The sequence below is a fragment of the Desmodus rotundus genome, chromosome 4, assembly GCF_022682495.2.
Source record: "Desmodus rotundus isolate HL8 chromosome 4, HLdesRot8A.1, whole genome shotgun sequence".
Lineage (NCBI taxonomy): Eukaryota > Metazoa > Chordata > Mammalia > Chiroptera > Phyllostomidae > Desmodus > Desmodus rotundus.
The window spans coordinates 140402291-140424183 of NC_071390.1; the positions used below are offsets into that span (position 1 = coordinate 140402291).

At 41.0% G+C, this 21893-nt stretch overlaps 1 protein-coding gene across 1 annotated transcript in view; it reads left to right on the forward strand.

Moving 5' to 3' along the window:
- The first annotated feature begins 4401 nt into the window (after positions 1-4401).
- Positions 4402-21893, forward strand: part of PLXDC2 (plexin domain containing 2) — a 395504-nt gene continuing 378012 nt past the window's right edge. Inside the window, exons 1-2 of the mRNA XM_024576153.4 lie at positions 4402-4509; positions 4855-5600. Coding sequence (XP_024431921.1) covers positions 5489-5600 — 112 coding nt within the window. The 5' untranslated portion in view covers positions 4402-4509; positions 4855-5488. The remainder of the gene's footprint in view (positions 4510-4854; positions 5601-21893) is intronic.

The window sequence follows — 21893 nt, forward strand, 5'->3', positions numbered from 1 at the left end:
AGCTGTGCCCTGTGATACAGAGCCCTCCAGCAGTTAGCAGGGGCCCCACAGTCTGTGCCTGGGGGAAGAACCGCCACCAAAGGCTCTGCAGAAGCACAGTTTCTGCTGGGGCTGACAAACTCAGGGAACGTAAGGTCTGTCCAGAAGGTATCCAGCCATGTACTATGAAAAACAGAGACGTTTATTGAAAAAGATATAACAGGAAACATCGTACACAGAACGACACCTCAGTCCCCTTCAAAGAAGGTACCATAGGACTTCACACAGTTCTCCCAGTTGCCATCAGCTGCCCCATTGTATTTTCCTGAATCTCATCGGTTGTCTGAAATCTCTTCCCTTTCAAAGGTGATTTTAGTTTTGGAAACAGCCAGAAGTCACAGGGTACCAAATCTGGGCCGTAGGGGGCTAAGTGATTTGATGTTTCAGCAAAAAACTCTTCGTGAGGCGGGAAGCATGAGTGGATGTATTGTGATGAACCTGCCAATCACCAGTTGCCCATAGCTTTCTGAATCATCCAAACAGCTTCCGATGAGAAATGTTCAAACTTAACAGAAAACCTGATGCAGGTTTGCTGCTCTACTTGCTCAGTCATTTTGAATGCAATGGCCACACATACATGTGCTCACTCAAAGGGGTCTATGGCCCCACTGACTAGTACAGTGACGTCGTCACTGTTCATACACATGCACATTCCAGTCCACTCTCCTTGGCTGCCACGTTACATCCGTGCTGTCCAAACAGTTCTCATTATATTAATAATGTTTGGACTTTTTCAAGACAGACCTCGGCATTTCCTGCGATTCAGATAGTTTTATCGTTCAGAAAAATCTGAATGGGATCTAAGGCTGACAGCGATGTCCACAACAATCGGCTTTTTCAGAACTTTTCGCAGGGTCCGTTATTAGGCATTGTGCAGTATACTCTTTAACATGTCTATTGTATGTGTTAATTCACTCAGTGCTTGCTGAGCACTTGCCCATTTTCCTTTCTTCCAAAATGTAGGATTTGAATTTATCTTCCATTGTAATTGAGGGATAAGGTCTATGTTTCTACTACACAGTTACTACTTGAAGTGTAAGATAATGCTCTTACCCTTTTAAAGAGTGTACAATTCCATTTTAATAATTTGTTTTCTACTATTTTGTGTAACACTTTTTGTACTTTGCTGTATGCTGGTCAAAAACACCCATTAGCTTATTGAGATTTAAAAAGAAGATGATATAAACATATGCCACTTTAAAGCAGCAAATTATTTTTCTATGAATGAACCAAATATAATTTTATTGTTAATATCATAAATGTAGCATTGATATGAGGATGAAAGGCATTATGTAGTCTTGCATGTTAAATGTTCCCATAAATAAAAAGTAATGTTAGCTGTTAGATGGATATTTAAAAAATGCTTATTAGATTCAAAACACTCTTCGTAAGATTTTTATTTAAAAATATAAAAGCAAAAAACTAAAATATGCATAAATAATGTAATGAAACCCCAGTTGATTCTGAGAGAGAAGTCAACCAAAATGAGTAAATGAGTCTTGTAACTGCATACTACAGGTCAGTAATTAGCCCCATAAAATGAGGATGGAAAGGAAATGCCACAGACCTAAAGGAAAAGGTCATAATGTTAGTTTAGGATTGAATTAAAGCAATCCATTAATAGCAATTTCCCTTTATCAGACAGCAACCGTAGAAAGTTTTAACAAATTCCATTAAAATGAACAAAGCTATTTCCTAAAATAATAATAATAACAATAAAGATTACAATAAATACTAAGCACTCCCTATTTTACATCTCATTTTTTCCCCAAGTAAGCACAACAAGTATCCCATTAGCCGAGTTTCAATTTAGAACAGGGCCTTAGAAACACAGCAAAATGAAAGTTGGAGGTGGGATGGAATGGGAAATTGTAATTACCTTTATGAAGATAATACTGCACTTGTAATGTTTAAAACCTCTGTGAAAGTTGGTGTAGATAAGGGTTGCAAACAGGTTTGAGATCTGTTCAGACAGTAGCTCAGGGGCTAACATCTACCTAAAGTTCCCCGCAGTTGAAAATGATTCTGAGATATGATCTTAAGATGTTAAAGGAGCGGGTGTTCTGTGAACTCCACACCTTTGTCATGGATGAAGAACTCAAGTGGTACTCCTTTGTGATTTATCATTCATTTGTTCATTGAGAGGTTAGCTAAAATTAAACCAGTGGGTTAAAAAAAAAAAAACCCAGCAATTCAGTTTTTATAACTACAGTAAAATAGAAACAGACCTCACTCATTATAACACTTCTAACAAGTCAGATGGAAGATGAAACTTTCCATAAAGAAATCTTAATTTCTCTCCATGAAATTGAAACAGACAATTCTATGGTGAAATGTATTGGCAAACTTAAAGCATTTAGGCCACCAGGCACTTTTTTGCTACTTTTAATTACCAAAGGTTATTTCAGTAATCAACTCCATTACACTCTGAGCATATTGTCTTAAATACATTTCAACGACTGGTTGCTTGTTATAATGTAAAGAAAAAATATGATTGATTATTGCTAATCTTCATCTTCTCTCATACTTATTTCCTATGTAGTTAGCTCTTCAGAATAAGATTAAGATATGAGCAAAATGAAATAATTAAACAGTATCAGTGAGAGAGAGAGAACACATACATAAAAGCCTCTCCAGAGTCACTCTGAATTACTACCTGGCTCTCTTTCATTTTGGGCATCGAATTTCCACTGACGGTTTTATAGCTTCAATCTGGAGGGCAAAGCATTCCTGCCAACAAACAACAAGAAACATAAACATGGCTTATTTGTACACATAATAATAACGTTAAAAAGAAAGAAACGATACCAGGAGGAGGTGGGGACTTGTTTGGGAGACACCCGTTTTTCTGCTGTGAAAGTAGAGGGAAGTACTCCACACTGACAGAAGAGGTGCTTTCTTGAGATGGCTCCTGCCGGGGTCCTGTGATTTGTCATGTAGTGAGAATGGGAGTTGAATGAAACGCGGTTTTAGGAAGCTTTCCATACAGACTCATGAAGACAAAAAAAAATTAGTTATAAGACAATCAGATTTCGATAAGACTCATTTTCCAATTTAATGTTAAACAGATAGTGTCCTAGGTGCTCTATTTGTAATGCTACATAGAACTTAAAAATTCTTGTTGAGCAGAAATTTAAAAAAAAAAAGGTTTCCTATGAATATTAAGGAGGAAGAAATGAACCTTGTGGGAGACCGCAGCCATTGGGCATAATAAAGTGTGTACGCATGACCTCCCTCTCTGTATATATGTACTTACATTTAATTCTGAAAAAATACATACGTATTCTGAAATAAATAGCAAATTGAGTATTGAATTGGGGAGAACATGTTACACTTCCTGCTTTCCCTCTCATCAGCTAAGTGACTGTGAGCGAGCCATTCGTTCGGCATCAAATTAGCAAAGTGGTAAAGTGCTTATTGATGGCATCTATAAACTCGGAGCATGGAACAGAGTGGACAAGAACACAATAAAAAGACCTTTTTCTCTTAGAACACTGACATGAAATCAGTGTTCCTCTTTCCTCTCCCTTCTCTAGGAAACATAAAGTCACGTACTTAATTCCAGGCCCTGACCTCAATTCTTTAAGACTGAAGCATGAACTCATTTAATCCAATACAACACCTATAAGGGCGTCACTACAATTCTCCCCATTTGATGGCTGGGGAACTGAGGCACTGAGATTAAGAAACTGCTTAAAGTCATCATGGAATTTCGTGGGCGAGGTGAAATTCCAGCCCATTCTAGTTACAGAATCTGTACTTTTAACCAATATACCTTGCTTTCTTTCTCTGTATTATCCCGTTAAAACGAGGTTAACTGCAAAATAAGCTGTAAACTAACGAGAGGACGTGGAAAGGGTTAAGACTAAAGCACATTCGCGAGCATGAAAAAAACAAAAACAAACTAGCTAGCGAAAGCCAGTTAAAGCCTCCGCAGGATATTCAATGGGCCCCCTGTTTCTTCAACCTCTCGCTTTCGCTCCGGCTTACACTTTACAAAGCAGCTGTGGCCAGTGGACCACGCCGCCGCGCGCCTCCATCCTCGGCTCCCCTGGCGGATCTGGGGTCCAAAGGGGCTTCACAGTGTTCGTAACAGACGCGCTCTGGTTTGCTTTGCTCACACTCCAGCCACTGCCGCACACACTCTCCCGGAAGAGAACTGCAATTAACCCTTTCGCGTCCTCGGAGAACCCCTTCAGTGGGCCGTGAGCCCCCGCAGTCGAGCGCGGGAGGCATCGCGGGGGCCAGGTGGGTGCGAGCGCCCCCGGCTGGAGGGCGAGCGGGGAGCAGGGATGGCGCCCGGTGGGCGCGGAGCCGTCTCCCGGCGCTCCCCTCCTTGTTCGCCTTTCTCGCAGCCTCTCCTAGTGAGCGGGGCTGGAGTTGCCCTCTCAATACCCCTCGCGTTGCTCCCGGGTTTAATCTCTGGGCGACTTCTCAGCGAGCGCGGAGGAAAGTGCAGCCATTGGACAGGTCGGTGCTAGCTGCTGGTTTCGGGCAGGAAGGCGGGGGGAGAAGGCTGGAGGAGCGAGGGGGAGGGAAGAGAGAGGAGGGAGGAGGGTGCAGCGGCGGATCTGGCAAATTGCGAGCTGCCTTTCCTCCCCAAAGTGTGGAGCAGGAGCGCTGGGGAGCGCGGCGGCGCCTCCTCCGCCAGCAAACTCCAGGGTTCGGCTGGGCTTGGGGCCACCTCTTCCTTAGCCAGGAGGAACCCTCTCCCAATAGGTTTCACCCTGACTTTTTTCCACCCATCTCTTTCTTTTTCCTCTACCTTTTTTTTTTTTAATATATATATTTTTTCTCCCTGGCTTTGGACCTCAGACTGCTGTAGCCTGAGCCTTCCCAGGGCTCAGCTCTTTGGGGCATTCCATCTCTCCGGCTGCGAGAAAGGACACGCGCCCAGCGTCAGGAGAAGAAAAGAAGAAAAACTTGTCGGAGGGGTTTCACCAGTCCACAGTAACCCCTCCCGCAAACCTAAACCTCCCTCTGGGCCATCGCAAGACTAAGGAAAGTTCGTTCAGTGCCGACTGCTTTCTTGGATTTGAAGGAGGCACCCGCGCCGGCTGTGGAATTAGATCTGTTTTGAACCCAGTGGAGCGCATCGCGGGGTCTCGGAAGGCACCGGGGTGGCGCTGCCTGTGCGGAAGCCAGAGTTTGCGAGCCCCGGGTGCAAGTGGTCTTTCCTCCCTGTGGGGGTTGTTTTGTGTCGGGTGAGGGCTGCGAGTGCTGTGGCAAGTTGCGAAGAGAGACCCGGAGGTCCGGAGACGACTGCGCTTCCCCTCGTACTCCCTTCCTTCTTGCTGCAGGGTGTGAAATCCCAGCGAAATATACCGAGGCCTCCTGGTACTGCCCAGACCTGTCCGCAGCGTTAAGCCCTGCCACCCCCATTCCCACTGGGAGCCCAGGGCGCCAGGGCAGGACTGGCGGGTAGGAGGAGGGAGGTCGCGGCGGCGGCATGGCGAGGTTCCCGAGGGCCGACCTGGCCGCAGCAGGAGTTGTGTTACTTTGCCACTTTTTAATGGACCGGTTTCAGTTCGCTGAAGGGGAGCCTGGAAACCAAATCAGTGGTAAGATGCACTTTCGCTTGTTGTTTTGTGCGCAGCCGAAAACCTTTCCGGTACCCCTATTCTCAACCCACCCCCACCTCATCTATCTGCCCTTGGGAAAGTTATTGCAGTTGCTTTTCGGGTAAATTTGGGCTTCCCAAACGGGGAGAATAGGCTTGGCTACCAAGGATGGAGGGGCCTGGGGGTTTTCTTGAGGATTCGGGCTTACATCACCTGAGCGCCAGGGGGTGGTACTGACTCCCCCAAGTCGCCAGAGAGGGCTCTGGTGTAAGAGCAAATCTGTGGATACTTCGCCCAGGAGCTGCCATCCCGGGGCTGTCTCCTCTCCGGCTCCTCCTCCTTCCCTGCCGCCGGGATCAACTGAGCGAGTGTGTGATGGGGGCTGTGGGTGGGAGACGTGGTGGAAGCTGCGGATTGCAGGGTTTCGATGAACTGGACAAAATTACCAGTGGCTTCACCTTTCTCCTCTACGCAGTCCTCACCCCAGCTCCCTTTCTCCGTCTGGTGCTGAGTGGGTGCGGCGGGGCGCAGAGGAGCGTTGGAGGTGGCGGAGGTGGAGCGGGCGCGGGTCTGTAGACAGACCCTTGGCGGCGTTGTCCTCCCCTGGCCGGCTTCGCAGACTGGCCTAAAGGGGCCGGGGTTCTTCCGAGTGCCCTGACATTGACCCCCGCCCCTCGCCCCGCGCAGCCCCGGCATCCTCATTTTCCCAGGGGCAGCGCCTCCTGCCCCGGCGGCTGCTCCTGCCAGGTGTGCGTCCAGCCCTGGAAGCCGCCCCCTGCCTGCCTCCGGCCGGGTCCTCCGAGCGAGTCGCCGAGGAGCCCGAGGTCCGGCTACCTCCCCGGACCCTGGCCACTGCCAACGCGTGCCTGCCCCCCATTTCTACCCCGCAGGAAGAAAGTGAAGAAACAGGCAGAGAGGGACCTTGGCAGAAATTTGTAAACTCGAGTGGACCTCGAGAGGAGGTGAACTGAGAAAATAAACAAGAAACACAAGGAAACATTTCTGTTTAGGATAATAAGGTTTTGTTTTCCTTCTGAGGGCGGGGGGTGGAGGATGGTGAGTGATTTCTCCGGAAGTACACACGTGTACGAAAATGTCCAACCTGTAAGTGGCAGATGAAAGGAAGCTGCGGAGGGAACCTGGGGATTCCAGGTGAAGTGAATCTCGAAGGAGGTCCGTGAATGAGATCTTACAAGCCGGGACCTAAAAGACAGCCCAAACCCTGTGTCTGCCCCAGGTGTACATTTTTAGAGAAGGGACAGATTCCTGATTGGAGGGGGGCGTGTGCTTGTATCGGGAGCGCTGGGGCAACATGATAACACTTTAAAAACTGTGAATAAAACGCAAATTTCCTGGATGTTGATTTGTCTTTGTCACGTGTAATTGTTCTCCATACATGGACAGAGGTCGTTCTTGACTAGGTATTATTTAGATCAGTAGATCATATCACTGTTTATTTCTCTGTCACATTCCATTTGTCAAAGAGTAAGACCGATCCCTCCAGGAAACAACACATTTATTTTAAAAGGTGCACCAGTAATTTTCATGGACGTATTCATGGAATAAATGAACGGCTTTAAGCATGTAAGCAATTTAATTCATCTAAAAGGAGGTGAGTGGTGTGTGTGCCAAAATACACCCAAAGGTATTGGAAAACTTTGGCACTGGGTATAAGTAATGCATTACCGTAAAAAAAAATAAAAGAAAGTCAGTAAATGTTTATTTTTTTCTGAAAATTTTCATTAATACTATATTACTGTGGAAAGAATACATACAAAAAATTATTCTAAGTTATTGAGGATGAAATTCATTTCACTCTAAAATCGGTCAGATAATTAAAAGCCTTTGGTTTGGGAAATATAAAATACTTAAATAGTTCAACATAAATGTTCAGGTATCATAAACTTATTCAATATTTCTGGTGGAAAACTACTCTAGAAACCCGTATATTTTTAGGATTGAGTAAAAAAGGAATAGTTTTAAATTTCTTGACAAATGTATTTGGAGATTTATTGAAACTGAAGTTTTCTGGATATTAGTACATACAGTTTTATGAAATAATCTTGGAATTAAATGGTTAGCCTACTGAATATATAAAATACAGCAATGAAATGGAAGAAAAAATACAGCTTCTTTTGTAAAGTAGTCTCCCTAAAAGTTCAACACAATAAATAAAAAAAGGCCGAACAGTCTTGAAATTTGGCATGTAACAATCGGGATTTTTATTACAGACTATTTGGCATGGGAGAAAATCTGATTTCATAACAGGGCTATTTTATTGTGCATTACTTCAGCAAACTGCAGTTGATTTTATTGCCACCAGAGGGCAGAGAAACTGCTATGGTACTCTGTTCCTATCTTTCCAAAATACCTGATTAAATGATCCTTAATATTTTGCTTTTCCTATTTACAATTTTTTTTGTATTTCAGTTTCTATTAATGGGTAGCAATTTAGTGAGGATTTATTATATTTTTGTGTTTATTGAAATTAACTGAGCATTCATTCAACCTCCTACATGTAAAAATACCTACACTCTGAGTACTTCTTGCGGTATAATAAGTGCAGTGGAAAAACAAAATACCCTCTTTTGCATTATTTTTGGAGATTATTTAAAAGTTACTGTGGAATTACTAAAAACGTAACTTTAAAATACCTCTCATTAAAAGTTCATTATTAAATAATTAATTTAACTTTAAGATTGAAGGTACTTTATGCATATCTAAAAAGTATTTGCTCATACTAAATGGTGTATCTCAACACCAATATTTAGAGAAAAATAAGCCTAGGATAATTCTAAATTTTATAAATCTCAAATCTATATTAGACATTCATTTTTACATAATAAAGTTATTGAAAAATATTTTAGAAATGATGTCAAAGGAGAAGAATGTCTTCATGTCTTGAAAAATTCTAAAATTTAAGCGAGGAAAAAAGGCCTAAAATATGTAGTTAGAGTGTGATCGGATTATTACCCTTAAATGTGACTTAATGGAAGGAAGTTTATTATCATTATACAGAAAGAGCAAAACTAGTTTGGGACCCAAGGGAATTTTTACTTTTTAAATTTTCTAATATTGTTATGTTCTAAGGACAGTTTATTTTGAACAGATTATTTACATTTTTTTAGTTGTTTCTCCAGTTGGATATTTTTCTGTTTCTTTCTGCTGTCATTGGAATTACAAAACTTAGTTTGAAATATTAATTCTGGAGTTATGAGAGTGTTTCTGTTGAGACAAACTGTCACTAGTATAAAATTTCTAACTCTTCATATGTATGCCTCAGACAATTAATAGCCATTATTTGTGACTGCATATAAACATTTTTAAAATATGAAATGTGAGAGTCTTTTTTCCTTTAGAGAATAGATACAAGCTGAGGCCTGAAGTTGGGCAAGTTTGGACTGGACATAAATGTGATCTGCAACATGTATGTCAGAGATAAGGTTTTAGGTCATGGATGTCTGCAGAGAGACTTTGAATTATTGTAATTAGGACATTGTGCATTTGTGAGATCTGATCTTTAGAAGTAGATTTTTATCAAGGAGAATGTGCTTGAGTAAAGACAGTGGAAGAACTCATTTGCTCTAAACAGTTTTCTTCTCTGCAAGAATCATGCTTTCATGCGGAGAGCTAGATAATATGGATTCTTTTCAGTTTTGTTTCAGCTTTTTGCTTTTTAAAAGACACTTTCTGTGGTAGACACAGTATGTTTATAAAGATGAGTGGATTGATCAACAACTTCGATCATGAAACCTGAAGTCTTGAGCCGTTTCCTTTGAATATAGTCTCTTCACCATGGCCTTCAAGCCTGTGTTCTCAAAGTACTTTCCTACCCCTCTCTCCTCTGTATGTTTTTAAATACTCTTACCAAATGTCGTTCCTTGATGCTTGCTGTATGTACCATGCGTTACTAGCTCTTTGCCATTTCTCCCACTTTTCCATCCATAGTCCGTCTCTATCCATGCATCTTCCACTTTTTCTTACAGGCTTATTGCGAGAGACACCCTTCACAAAAGAATGTGATGTTTTAGAACCCATAGAGAACTCTATGCCTTGTCTAAGGCATTTGTTTGACTCTGCTTGCTATTGTAGGGATATTTTTTCCTTCCCATTTCTCCAACCCTTTCATATATACTCTTAGATCACATCACATGTTCTTGAGGTCATGGTCAAAGTCGTTCATTTTTTAATCCCCTGTGGCATCTACCACATAGGCATGCAATAAACAGTTGAATGAGTGGAATTATAGTTCAAGTTGGTCTGTTGACTTGAATGTCACCTTGGGAGGCGTTTTTCTATTTCTTATTCTATCACTTTTTCTGTCAATAGGATGGAAATGAATATATAAATGGACTTCATAGAATAAAGTTAAAAATGAGACAATAGGATCTAGAGGTCCACCCAACTGTTATAATGCATCTGGTGGGTGATATATACACTGACCTTTCTATTAAATATAGAACTTTCAAAAAGTTTATTCCACTGTTCTACTATTCTTCTGGTTTCTGACTGAGTTTTCACTCATATTCTTAATCTAACATCTAAAAATATAGTGTGTTCATGTGTGTTCGTATATGAAAATGCATATGTGCATAATATACAGGGTCCCGCACAAAAAACACCCCTTCTTATCACTAAGTCTTTTGTTATAAAATCATAAGCATTTTCTGTAACACAACAGTATCACACTCAAGCACACCATATGACACTGTAGGTGAAATGTTCAAAGTAAAACTGTTAATGATTTCACCCATATCGTTACCCTACCGACCACACTGAAGCAGGGTTACTACAGCCGGACCCTGCAGACAGCAGTGGTAGTCTGGTTTCAGTGGAGATGAACACCGTTAAATAATTTTAGTTCTTTGTGAAATTACTTCAGAACTGAACTGGGCTTAGGCCGCATGCCATTAACCTGTACTGTAGAAGGCTTTAAAAACATAGTCCCGTAAAACTTGTCATGGTGGCATGGTGGGCGGTCTTGCGTGATGTGTAGAATGTGTAGCACAGCGCCTGCTCCCTGAGCGGCACAGAGAGAAAGAGAAAGAGGCAGCGAGTGGAAGACGGGGAGAGAGAATGTATTGAGTCTTAATAGCAGAAATGACAGATATAGTTGTTCTTCCAAACAGGTTTGTTTGTATTTGTTTGCATCTTCTGGACATTATAAATAGTGACCGATGCATTGCCTTTTAAGTTTCAGTTTCTTTAAAGCTCAGAACACAATTAGTGGACCCCCCTCCAACAAGTATATAAATATTTTGTGTGTATGGGACAAGAAATAAGTAAATAAAAGGCAATGGTTATTATATGTAAGGTCATATATTACTAAGTTGCTCTTTGGCTTTCTTTTAATCTGACCAGTTCCAGTCCTTTGCCTTTATTCTGAGCACATTTTCTCAAAGCTTTAATTATCTCCTTGGAGTACTCTACTCTGAGAAGTCTTTCTTCTTCACTAAGGTTCACACAGGATGTTTTCCCTCACCATCCCCCAGAAACGATGGTTCTGTTCAGCTGAGGAAGTTACTTACTGCACGGTGCCAGACTGAGTAGTGATGCTTTTAAGACAGTTTCTCCCACTACTGGAGTCGTATATTGCCTGGCCAAATTAACAGCATAGTACCTGAAGGAAGAATAGAGTATAAGATATCTATGTTGTGTTGTAGCTGCTTTGAACCTGTTTCGTGTTTGTTCTTTGGTTTGTTTTTATTGTGCCCTCCTTAGTTAAAAAGGTGGTGAGGTGTGGAATGATGGTCCTGATTTGGGTGTTTAAATAGAATTAGAGGTCCTGTTGGGCGCCTGTTTGGAGTTAGCACAGCCTATTAAAGATTGCAGATCTGAACATGGGGTCAGAAACTGTGTGACCTTCCTTGAAATCCAGACTTTTAATCCCTTTCTCCAGAGGCCCTCCAAACAGATCTAAGCACTAGCAGCTGCCACCCTCCCCCGCCTCCCCAGTAAATTAAGATCAGCTGACTTGACTGTTTCTGCTTCAGGTGCTCTAGTAGGGAGTGGCCTGTGGTTTTGTGAAGAGAGGATCATAAAGGCCAGGATACAGAATGACTTCCATTTGACTTTTCTGGACTTGTTCATTACTTCCTCCCTCTTCTCCACCTACTATTTTTCACTCATTCATTGGAAATGTTTCCTGGAGTCCCTATTGCTCAAGATTTCATCATGTAGATAAGGTGCTTAGCTCATTGAGTCTTTGAGAATATAGAGAGAATATGAAGAATTAGCCCAGTACATAAACTTTATACGAATCAAATATTTAAAAGTGAACTTTCTACATATTAGTTGGAGTGATAGAAATCTAAATAAAGCTGATATGTTTAAGCATGACTGTTAAGTATCTCCTGGTTTATTTAGATTAGGATAATATATTCTTTGGTTCAGTTGGAATATGAAACATTCAGCTTGCAATGATGTTTTTGAGAAGTAATAATATTCTTTTGTGTGTATATGAGGGGGAAACCCCCAAAACTGAAATTATTTATTAAAATTGTGTATTTATCTTACATATTTAAACTTTAGTTACCTTCAAAGTACTCTCCATTTGATGTAATACACCTATTGAGATTTTTTTTCCACTGCTCAAAACAGTTTTTGAACTCATCGATTTTGATGCCTTTTAGTGCTTCTGCCATTTTTTGTTTCACCTCTTCCACATTGGCAAACGTTTGCCTTTGAGGACGTTTTTCATCTGGGAAAATGTCACTCTGGGCAAGATCTGGAGATCTGGTGAATAGGGAGGGCGGGGCATGGGGGTCATGTCATTTTTGGTCAAACACTGCTGAACACTCAGTGCGTTGTGGGCAGATGCACTCCTAAATCACCCATCATGAAATGGGCGAACACATTGAAAGAGTCTTAAAATTCACTGAAGCCAAATGCAGCCTCTCACAACAATGCCAGCTGGTGTACACTGATACTGATGGGTTCCTAGAACACTCACCTAGCGGGGGAAGCCTGTACTTCAAGGGGCTCACCTTCCAGAAGATAATTCTGGGTTGTTTTTTTTTTTTAATTCCCCCTCTTATATATTTGTGGGTTGGTGAGCCCAAATAAAGCTTCCCATCTTTTTTACCTCTGGAAACCATAACTGATAACCAATAAAATATTTATTTTCCTAAGCCCTAAACAGGCAGTGATATAGGCAGAATTTGTAATCTTAGAGTATAAAATTCACAAATAATAATGGTTTACCAGATGTGAAATAGTCCCGAAGGTGCATTTCAGGTATGGCTCATGATGAGTTGATGTATCTTTGCCTAATTCTCTCTAAGATACAAAGTTAGCCTGGAGCTACACTAACAGTGAAACTGGTCATTTCACTGGTATATATTGTTTTCATTTACTTGGTCAAAAGCCACTGATCTTCATGCAGGGAGAGCTGGGAGCAAGTCCAGTGTGTCTGACTTCTTTCGGATGTCCTGTCTCCTTTTGCTGTCCATGTACTTCAGTATGGTGAGAAGGTATATACACAAATCATATTAATGCAATATGTATTCTAAAGTATTCATAAAAAGCAAATGTGAGATGATTTTTAGTATCCTGAGTTATATTCTCAGTGTGTATGGGCTCTTGCTATTTAAAGTAATCCTGTCCTGAACTTTGATTAAAAAATAACTAACCTCTTAATTATTTTGCTAGTCCATGCTTTTATGTTTAAAATTAGCTAAAGTGTACCACATATGCATAATTATTTCAAGAGTTATATCATTTGATAATAGCTATTTGATTCTATTTAGTATTTGTATAGGTCCTGGAAGTACACACTTTTGAATATTTTTTTGTAGTTTAAACATTATAGTAGGCAATCAACTTGTGATTAATCCTATGTTATTGTTGCTAATTTACATATTTTGATGTTTTTAGAATTTTAATTATGATTATTCACAATTTGCTATGTTTTATGAAACAAAACTGAACTAAAAGACGTTGTGATTTGCGTTTTTATTATTTGGTTCTTGCTTGGAGTAGGAATAGAAAGGGTCATTGGCGCTTTTTGTCACACAATGAAATTTTAAAGAATATTTTTAACACCTATTTGAAAACTCTGTAAAAATAAAATTGACTTGTAAAGGTTAAAAAATCCCATTTTACATTTTAGTTTGATTGAAAGCATTGTTGCTATATTACAAAGATACCACTTGATGTTTTACTTAATATGCTTATTTAAAATCCTAGGATGTTATGTATCTTGCGTAATATACACGTGTATCTGTTTTGATTTATAATTTAGATTTTAAAATTTTACATGTTTTAAAAATGTTTATTTCTTTTAATCAGACTAAATGAATTTTATGAAAGCTTTTCATTTGACGTGAACTATATATAAAATTATTTCCTGTGTCAGAATATTGTTGTAACATTTGTTCATCTGTCAAGACTAGGAAAATGCTGAGGAATATATTACAGAACACTTTTGGTTGGGGCTGAAGTGTGTAATAATTCACATCACTTGCTGTTTTGTACACATGTATTACAGGGTACATGTGTTGGTCCTACTTTTCCCACAGTTGATGTTTTCGCAGCTGGTTTCTGCAGTCTTCCGTCCATGACGGCTTAGTACTGTTGCGCACACTGGTGCTATGCCTCTCCTTGTGTATGTTTCTTCATATGCAGGAAATACTTAGCTTCTATTTAGAGGTGGAATTCATAAGTTCCTGGGCTTATGAATGTTTTATAAAAGATAATTCCTGCTAGATCTTCCAGGATTAAGTACTTCCAAGTTAAAGGGGGGGGAGGTTAAAACCCTGATAACTATCCGTTTACAGATATCCCAAGTCTCAGTGACTTGGTTTTACAATAAGTGTGTATCTGGTGAGGCAAACCCATCCTCTGTGTTCTTGATTTTCAGAAGTGTCCTGGTTACTCCAGAAGTCTCTTTGCTTTTCCATATCTGTTTTAGAATAAACTTTTCAGATCTCACTAAAAATTCTGTTGGACTTTCAGTTTGAAGTCACATTAAATCTCAGGGTCATTTGGTAGAGATTTCAATTTCCAACCCCCTTGGAAATGATGTGATTTCTTTCCTGCAACAGAGCAAGTTCCACAGTGCTTCCTAACACATTGCTAATAGTGGCTATGTGGCAGTGACCTTTTTCAGTTGAAAGATGTCCCTGGGCTGGGAGTTAGTGATGTTTTCGTGATCACATCATTAAACTAACCATACCTCTAATTGTTTCTTACGAAATACAGAGGGAAATCACTGGTTAATTAAAATGAACAACTCAACTAAGAGAGAGAATGGTAATTCCTAACTTTTTGGGAACTACCACAAATGAGGGGTGAGTCCCAGGCAAAAGCTACATGGAAATGATGACATTTTCACATTGTCACTTGACCAGCATAGGAGTTCCAAGTAGGACTTCAAGTTTGCTGCTTTATGAGAAATAGCATGGATTTAGGATACTTCTTAATGTTTAGGTAATTAATATCAAGTCCATGGGAGATTTACCTTAAAGAGACTACATGGCCAAATGCTACCATTTAAAGATAAGTTTATGATTTCATTTAGACTCCTGGCATTTATAAATTAGTGGTTTATAATTTGCTTGATTTGAAATCCTAATTTGACCTCCAGCTCAGCACAGTTTGTGACTGGCTATTGCCCTGAACTTATGCATACTGATCTGGTTTTTTTTTTAATTTTTAAAAGAGATTTTATTTATTTTTAGACAGAGGGGAAAGGAAGGAGAAAGAGAGGGAGAGAAGCATCAATGTATGGTTGCATCTCATGCACCCTCTACTGGGGACCTGGCCTGCAACCCAGGCATGTGCCCTAGACCAGGAATGAAACCCAGGACCTCTTGGTTCATAGGCCTGCACTCAATCCACTGTGCTACACCAGTCAGGGCTGACCTGGATGTTTTTAATCAGGAGTACATGCCCAAGCTGGGCAGTCTGTTTTATTTCTTTGTTATTTAGCCTTCATTATCTTTTTAACATCTGTTGTTCATTTCAAATATTTTTAAAAACAAGCATGATTCAAAGTCATTCTGCAGATGATAGTCTCATTGTCTGGACATTGCAAAACAGCTTTTTGCGGGAAGCGAGATTTGTGCAATCTCTGTTTTGTCAAGCTGTTTTTAGAAGAGAGATTTGTAAAACAGGCACAGCCAATAAGAAGCTGATTTTTCTAAAAGCAAGTACTGGTGTTTGACTTTAGATAGCTTCTCTGTATCCTCCAATCCCCTCATCCCGGCGCTGGCAGGCCGTCATCCTTTCTAGCCTGGTATGTACTTCAGTAGCTTCCCCCTTTGCCTCAGACAGTGCCCTGCTGCAATCCATTCTTCATTCCACAGCCTGACACAGCTTTCAGAAATGCAGATCTGGCTGTGTTATTCCCCTCGGAAACTGCCTTTCTGCCTTCTTACTGCTCCTGGCTTACCTCTACAGGTTCAAACTCATCACCTCTGACTCTCCCAAGTTTCCCACACGCTTTCTCCTCTCTGAAACTGCACAAGCCATTCACTCCCCTTGGAGCACCCTTTCCTTCTTTCCTCGCTGTTTGTCCTTCAGGTCACAGTTTCAACTTGATTTTTGGTATATCGAATTATTCCTCAGTGTTTCCCTGCCAGCGCCAGGTCTGAGACAAGCCAGAATGCACTCTACACACCCTAATCATACCACTTACCACCAATAGTGTAATCAGTCATGTGTGCACTTGTAATTAGTCCCTATCTGCCCAAGGTTAGAGGCCATGTGTGACCAATCCCCCCTGCATCCCTAGCTCCAAGTACAGGAAGCCCTCCTTGAAACTGTGTTGTATGAAGCAATCTTGTTAGTGCCCCACTCGTATGATGGTAATATATTCATTCAAAGGCATCACACAGCCAAAATTGTGTTTGTACCTTATTTCTACATATTTCTTAAGACAAAACTGCTAAATCATAATTTCTTTAATATGATGGCTCAGATTTAAATATTAGTGATGCAAATATATATAAAGAAACATTGACCTCAGAGTAAGGGAACTTGTCATAGGTATTTGTGAGGAATTCATTTACAAAATGATGCTTTAGGAATAATCAGGTCATTTACTGAGCTACCAAGAATAGAGAAGGAGAGGCTTGAGTGATTTATAAGGCAGCAACTTGAATAGTTTGATAAAATACTAAAATTGCTTAATTTCTAGGAAGAATTTCATAGTTAATTGACCATTGGTTTAATTAATGAATTAAAAGTGGTTAATTTTCTGGAGAGAATTCCATAGTTAAAAAGGATATGTGGATAAACAATCAATGAAATAGCAATTAGAGACAAAACTATGAAATTTGTGTAAATAATTTTCCAGGTGTCTCAAAGCTAAAGATGCAAACTGGGAAATAATAAGATTATATATTTAAAAGATTCCCAGATACAACTCATTGGCAGCCTTTTAAACAGTTTATTTTTTCAACAAGAGTCTAAAAGATCTCAGTACTGCCCTCAGTGAAGTGAGTTACCTCTTTCCAGGGTCGTAAAGGTGCCCCACCTGCTGAAGTTCACACTGGTGGTGTCAGCTCCCTTTATGTGCCCAACAACTTGTGTTCATTATTCTCCAAGCACATCTTCCTCACCTTTGTCTGTCTTTATTGTTTTTCTTGAAACATTCTCCAAAGTTCTTCCTATATTCCATACCACTTTTATGGTGCGAACCTCCGATATTTTTATCTGCCCAGTATCTCGGACCACCTTCTCCTGGTACTAGCACTTTCTCGTAAGTTGGGAATGTCGTCCTGCAGATTCTGCTGTTCTCCTGGGCTTTTTGTCAGAGTGCATGGCGCCCCACACAGTTCGGCTGTGTCTCAAAGGTGACCACTCGTAATAACCTGTGTCTTGGACCTTAGGCCAGTTAGTTCTTCCCTAAATATTACATATGCATTCTAGAAGAGAAAGGGTTTTTAGTTATTTTTAAAAATTCTTCTAGGAGTTGCTGCATTAGGAAGATATAAGTCTAAGACATGTGTAGCAGTCTTAGACTTACCAATAGCATAAACCAGAGCATTCTAGTTTTTTTCTCCTTTTTATTTTATTTTTATTATTTTTATTTTTCAAGTATATTTTATTGATTATGCTGTTACATTTGTCCTACTTTTTTTCCTTTGCCCCTCTCCACCTGCTACTTTCCTTCCCTCCAGAAATCCCTCATCCCCTTAGTTCATGTCCATGGGTTAAGCTTGTAAGTTCTTTGGCTTCTCCCTTTCCTATACTGTTTTTAACATCCCCTGTCTATTTTGTTGCTGCCACTTATGCTTGATCTCTATGCCATTTCCCCCTTTCTCCACCTTCTCCTTCCCAGCTGACAATCCCCCAAATGATCCCCATACCTATGATTCTGTTGTTCTAGTTCAGGGGTGTCAAACTCATTTTCACAAGGGACCACGTCAGCCTCGCAGTTGCCTTCAAAGGGCCGAATGTACTTTTAGGACTGTATAAACGTAACTACTCCTTAACTAGGGGCAAGGAGCTCGGCGCTGCCACCAGGTAGAAACAAGGTTCTGGGCTGGATAAAACAAGGTGGAGGGCCAGATTCGGCCCGTGGGCCTTGTGGTTGCCTCCTGTGTTCTAGTTGTTTATATAGTTTGTTTTTGTTTTTACTTTTTTGAGATTCAGTCATTGATAGTTGTGAGTTTGCTGTCATTTTAATGTTCATAGTTTTCATGTTCTTCTTATATAAGTCCCTTTAACATTTTATGTAATAATGGCTTAGTGATGATGAATTCCTTTAGCATTACCTTGTCTTGGAAGCACTTTGGTTGTAGGTCCTTGCTTTTCATCACTTTGAATAATTCTTGCCAGCCCCTTCTTGCCTGCAAAATTTGTTTTGAGAAATCAGCTGACAGTCTTATGGGAGTTCCTTTGTAGGTAAGTCTCTGCTTTTCTCTTTCTTCTTGTGATATTCTCTCTTTATCTTTAACTTCTGGCCTTTTAATTATGATGTGTCTTGGTGTGGTCCTCTTTGCATCCAGCTTGATTGGGACTCTCTCTGCTTCCTGGACTTGCATGTCTATTTCCTTCCAAAGTAGGGAAGTTTTCTTTCATTATTTTTTCAAATAGATTTCCAATTTCTTGCTCTTTCCCTTCTCCTTTTGGCACCCCTATGGTGCAAATGTTGGACTTCTAGAAGTTGTCCCACAGTCTGTTTATACTATCCTCATTTTTTTGGATTTTTTTGTTGTTGTTCTGATTGGTTGTTTTTTGCTTCCTTCCTTTGCTTCCTACATACCAAATCATTGATTAGATTCTCGGCTTCATCCACTCCACTGTTGTTTCCCTGTAAATTGTCTTTTATTTCAGTTAGTGTATTCTTCATTTCTGACTGGATCTTTTTAATGCTGCTGACATCCTCATTAAGTTCCTTGAACATCCTTATAACCAGTGTTTTGAACTATGCATCTGATAGATTCCTTACCTCTATTTCGTTTAGCTCTTTTTCTGGAGTTTTGATTTGTGTTTTCATTTGGGCCATGTTTCTTTGTCTTGTTTTGGCAGCTTCCCTGTGTTTATTTCTATGTTTTAGGTAGAGTTGTTTTGACTCTTGTGTCTTGGTTGTGTGGCCTAATGTAGTTGGTGTCCTGTAGGGTCCAGGGGCACAGCCTCCCCCATCCCCCAAGCTGGGTACTTGAGGTGCACCCTTAGTGTGGGCTGAGTACACCCTCCTCTTGCAGTTTAGTCTTGGTTGCTGTTGGCAGATCAATGGGAGGGATTTGCCCAGGCCACTGAGCTGCAAGGACTGGCTGTGTCCACTGACCACCAACCTCTGCCCTCTGTAAAGGATCCTCTGTGCAGGGGCGGGGTGATGGTGCTTTGAATGGTCTGTCACTGTCCACTAGGTGCGCTGGCCCTGGGGTTTCCAGGGTGGTGCATGTCAAGGTCAGCCCTCACCTGTGTTTTGCTCCGGGCTGCCCTTCCTAAACTATAAAACTGAGAAGGCTGCTACTTGGGCTTGGCTTAGAGATTCCCAGGTGAAGCCAAGCTGTAAAACTAATCTGGCTGCTGCTAGTGCTGGGCCTGGAGCTCACTGAGGCCAGCTGTTGCTTATTTGATAGTATTTAGGAAGCTGTGAAGCATGAACCAAGACTAATTCATATGAAAAGCAGCTTAGGTGGGTCCGTAAGTTGGGTTGGGTAGAGTTTCTGGGGACCTCCAAGGTGGGTCAAACAGCGTTAGCCAGGTTGGTGGAGTCTCAGATATAGCACCAGCCTGCCAACTCTGTGGCTCTGTGGGGGTAGGGCTCAAAAAAGGGACAGTGGCCTCTGCTTGCCTTGATGCCAGATACTTCAGCCTCTCCCAGTATGTCACTGGTGCCCTAAAGCTGCTACCCCAGCACTGGGGCTCGGAGGGAGTGAATCTGAGTAGGTGAGTCCATGTGTGGGTTCTTTAAGAGGAACTGCTTGGGGCTTCAGCAGTTTCTTCTACCAACACAATCCCTGCTGGTATTGCAGCCAAAAGTTGTGGGGACTTACTTTCTGGCACTAGAACCCTGGGCTGGGGGGCCTGGTGTGTGGCTGGGATTCCTCACTCCTGAGAGATCCCCCCTGAATTTTTATCCTCCACACGTGGGTGAGGGACCAGCCTGTTCCTCATCTGCACCCCTCCTAGCAGTCTGGATGGATGTAGTTTCTTTAATTCCATAGTTGTCAGACTTCCATTCAACTCGATTTCTGACAATTCTGAGTGATAGTTCTGTGTTTTAGTTGTACTTTTGATGCGGTTGCGCGAAGGGGTGAGCCATGTCTGCCTATGCCACCGTCTGCAGAAAATTCCGGTTTTGATTGGAGATTGTTACTTGCCACTGTACAAGTCTTGGTGAGTACCCGCACGTCAGAGTCTTCAGTTACATTGCTACTTGAATAATTGTCTGATTGAAGACGACTTCCCCACTGAATTGTAAGCTCAGTGGGCGAAGGGTCCATGTTCATTTTACTTTACCTTTGTTTTCTTGGCACTTTTTACAGTGCTTGGTATATAGAAAGCACTCAATTGATAATTATTAAATGGATTTCCTGCATAAGTTCATCGGGAGAGTGTTATGTTAGTGGCCGTTAACATAATTCAAGTTTCAGGCATCAGGGGGCATTGACTAGACGAGTCAGAAGTTTTGACTGTAGTAGATTCTTCCCTTTGGTTTTCTTAAGTAATGTTTTGTGTCCTCATTTTGTACATTAAATTTTCTTACCTAGGTCTTATTTTTCTAATAAGACATAGTTCCCCATACTTGGTAGGTTTTCAATTTAAATATTGTTAACTTACTGAATACAGACCCACAAAGAGCTATTATACTTCTAATAAAGACATTGACTCATTTCTACATCCATTTATCTATTCAATAAGTAATCCATAATTTGAATAAATAGGTGGGCTAATAAATTCATGCCCTTATTAGAAGTAAAATAGGCTCTTGTAGGTTAATTGGAAAACTACCTCTTATCTCATATTTTTATATGTAAATTTGGTACTGCCATATGTTATCCATTTATGTGTGATGTCTGCTTAAAATATATGACATTTTTATGATATGATTTGAAATCCCTTTATAAAGTTCAGTTCATCTAATTTTCATATTAGTACAGCTGTTCATCCAACATGTTAAGTTCAGTTGGAAGATACTTTTATTCATCAGTGGAATGTCAGGATGCACTGGTTTAGATTAAAAGCATGGTTTCTGTGCTTCAGGAATGTGGTCTTCAGGGGAACACGAGTGAGGCGCAGCCTGAGTCCAGCGGGAGAACAGTGACAAGCACGAGGATAGTGACGGGACAGACCACTGCCTGTAGCAGCAGCAAAGCCAGGGAATGGCCTGACAGGGTGGCAGTGGGGACAGGCTCTCTAAGGGAGACAGGGCTAGACTGCCTTACCATTTTAAAGGATGCTTCTGATGCTGGGCTGGCCTGGGTCCCAATCTTGGCTCTGCCATTCACTAGTGAGGGACCTTGCACAAAAATATTAGTCCCTCACACCTCATTTCTTTATCTGCAATCTTGGGAATGTTGGGAATACAATTGCCCAGTAGTAATAACTGTAGTGACAATTTTCTGTTCTCTAAAGTTTTGGTAGGGTTGCCATAGAAATGTAAGGAAGCGTGGAAGCAGTAGGTTGAGGGAAGAATGGAAGCAAGAATAACGGAGTAGGACAGGGCAAGGCAAGGAGCTCTCTGCAGAACAGTGAGCGGTCTGAGAAGACTTTCATTAATACTTGTTAAATGTTAACGATTGAGCTGTCCATGTTTCAGACTGCCAGAGATAAAAACCACATCATCTTTTGTTTAGCAATCGTATGCACTGGTATTGTTGTAGGGTTAGGAAA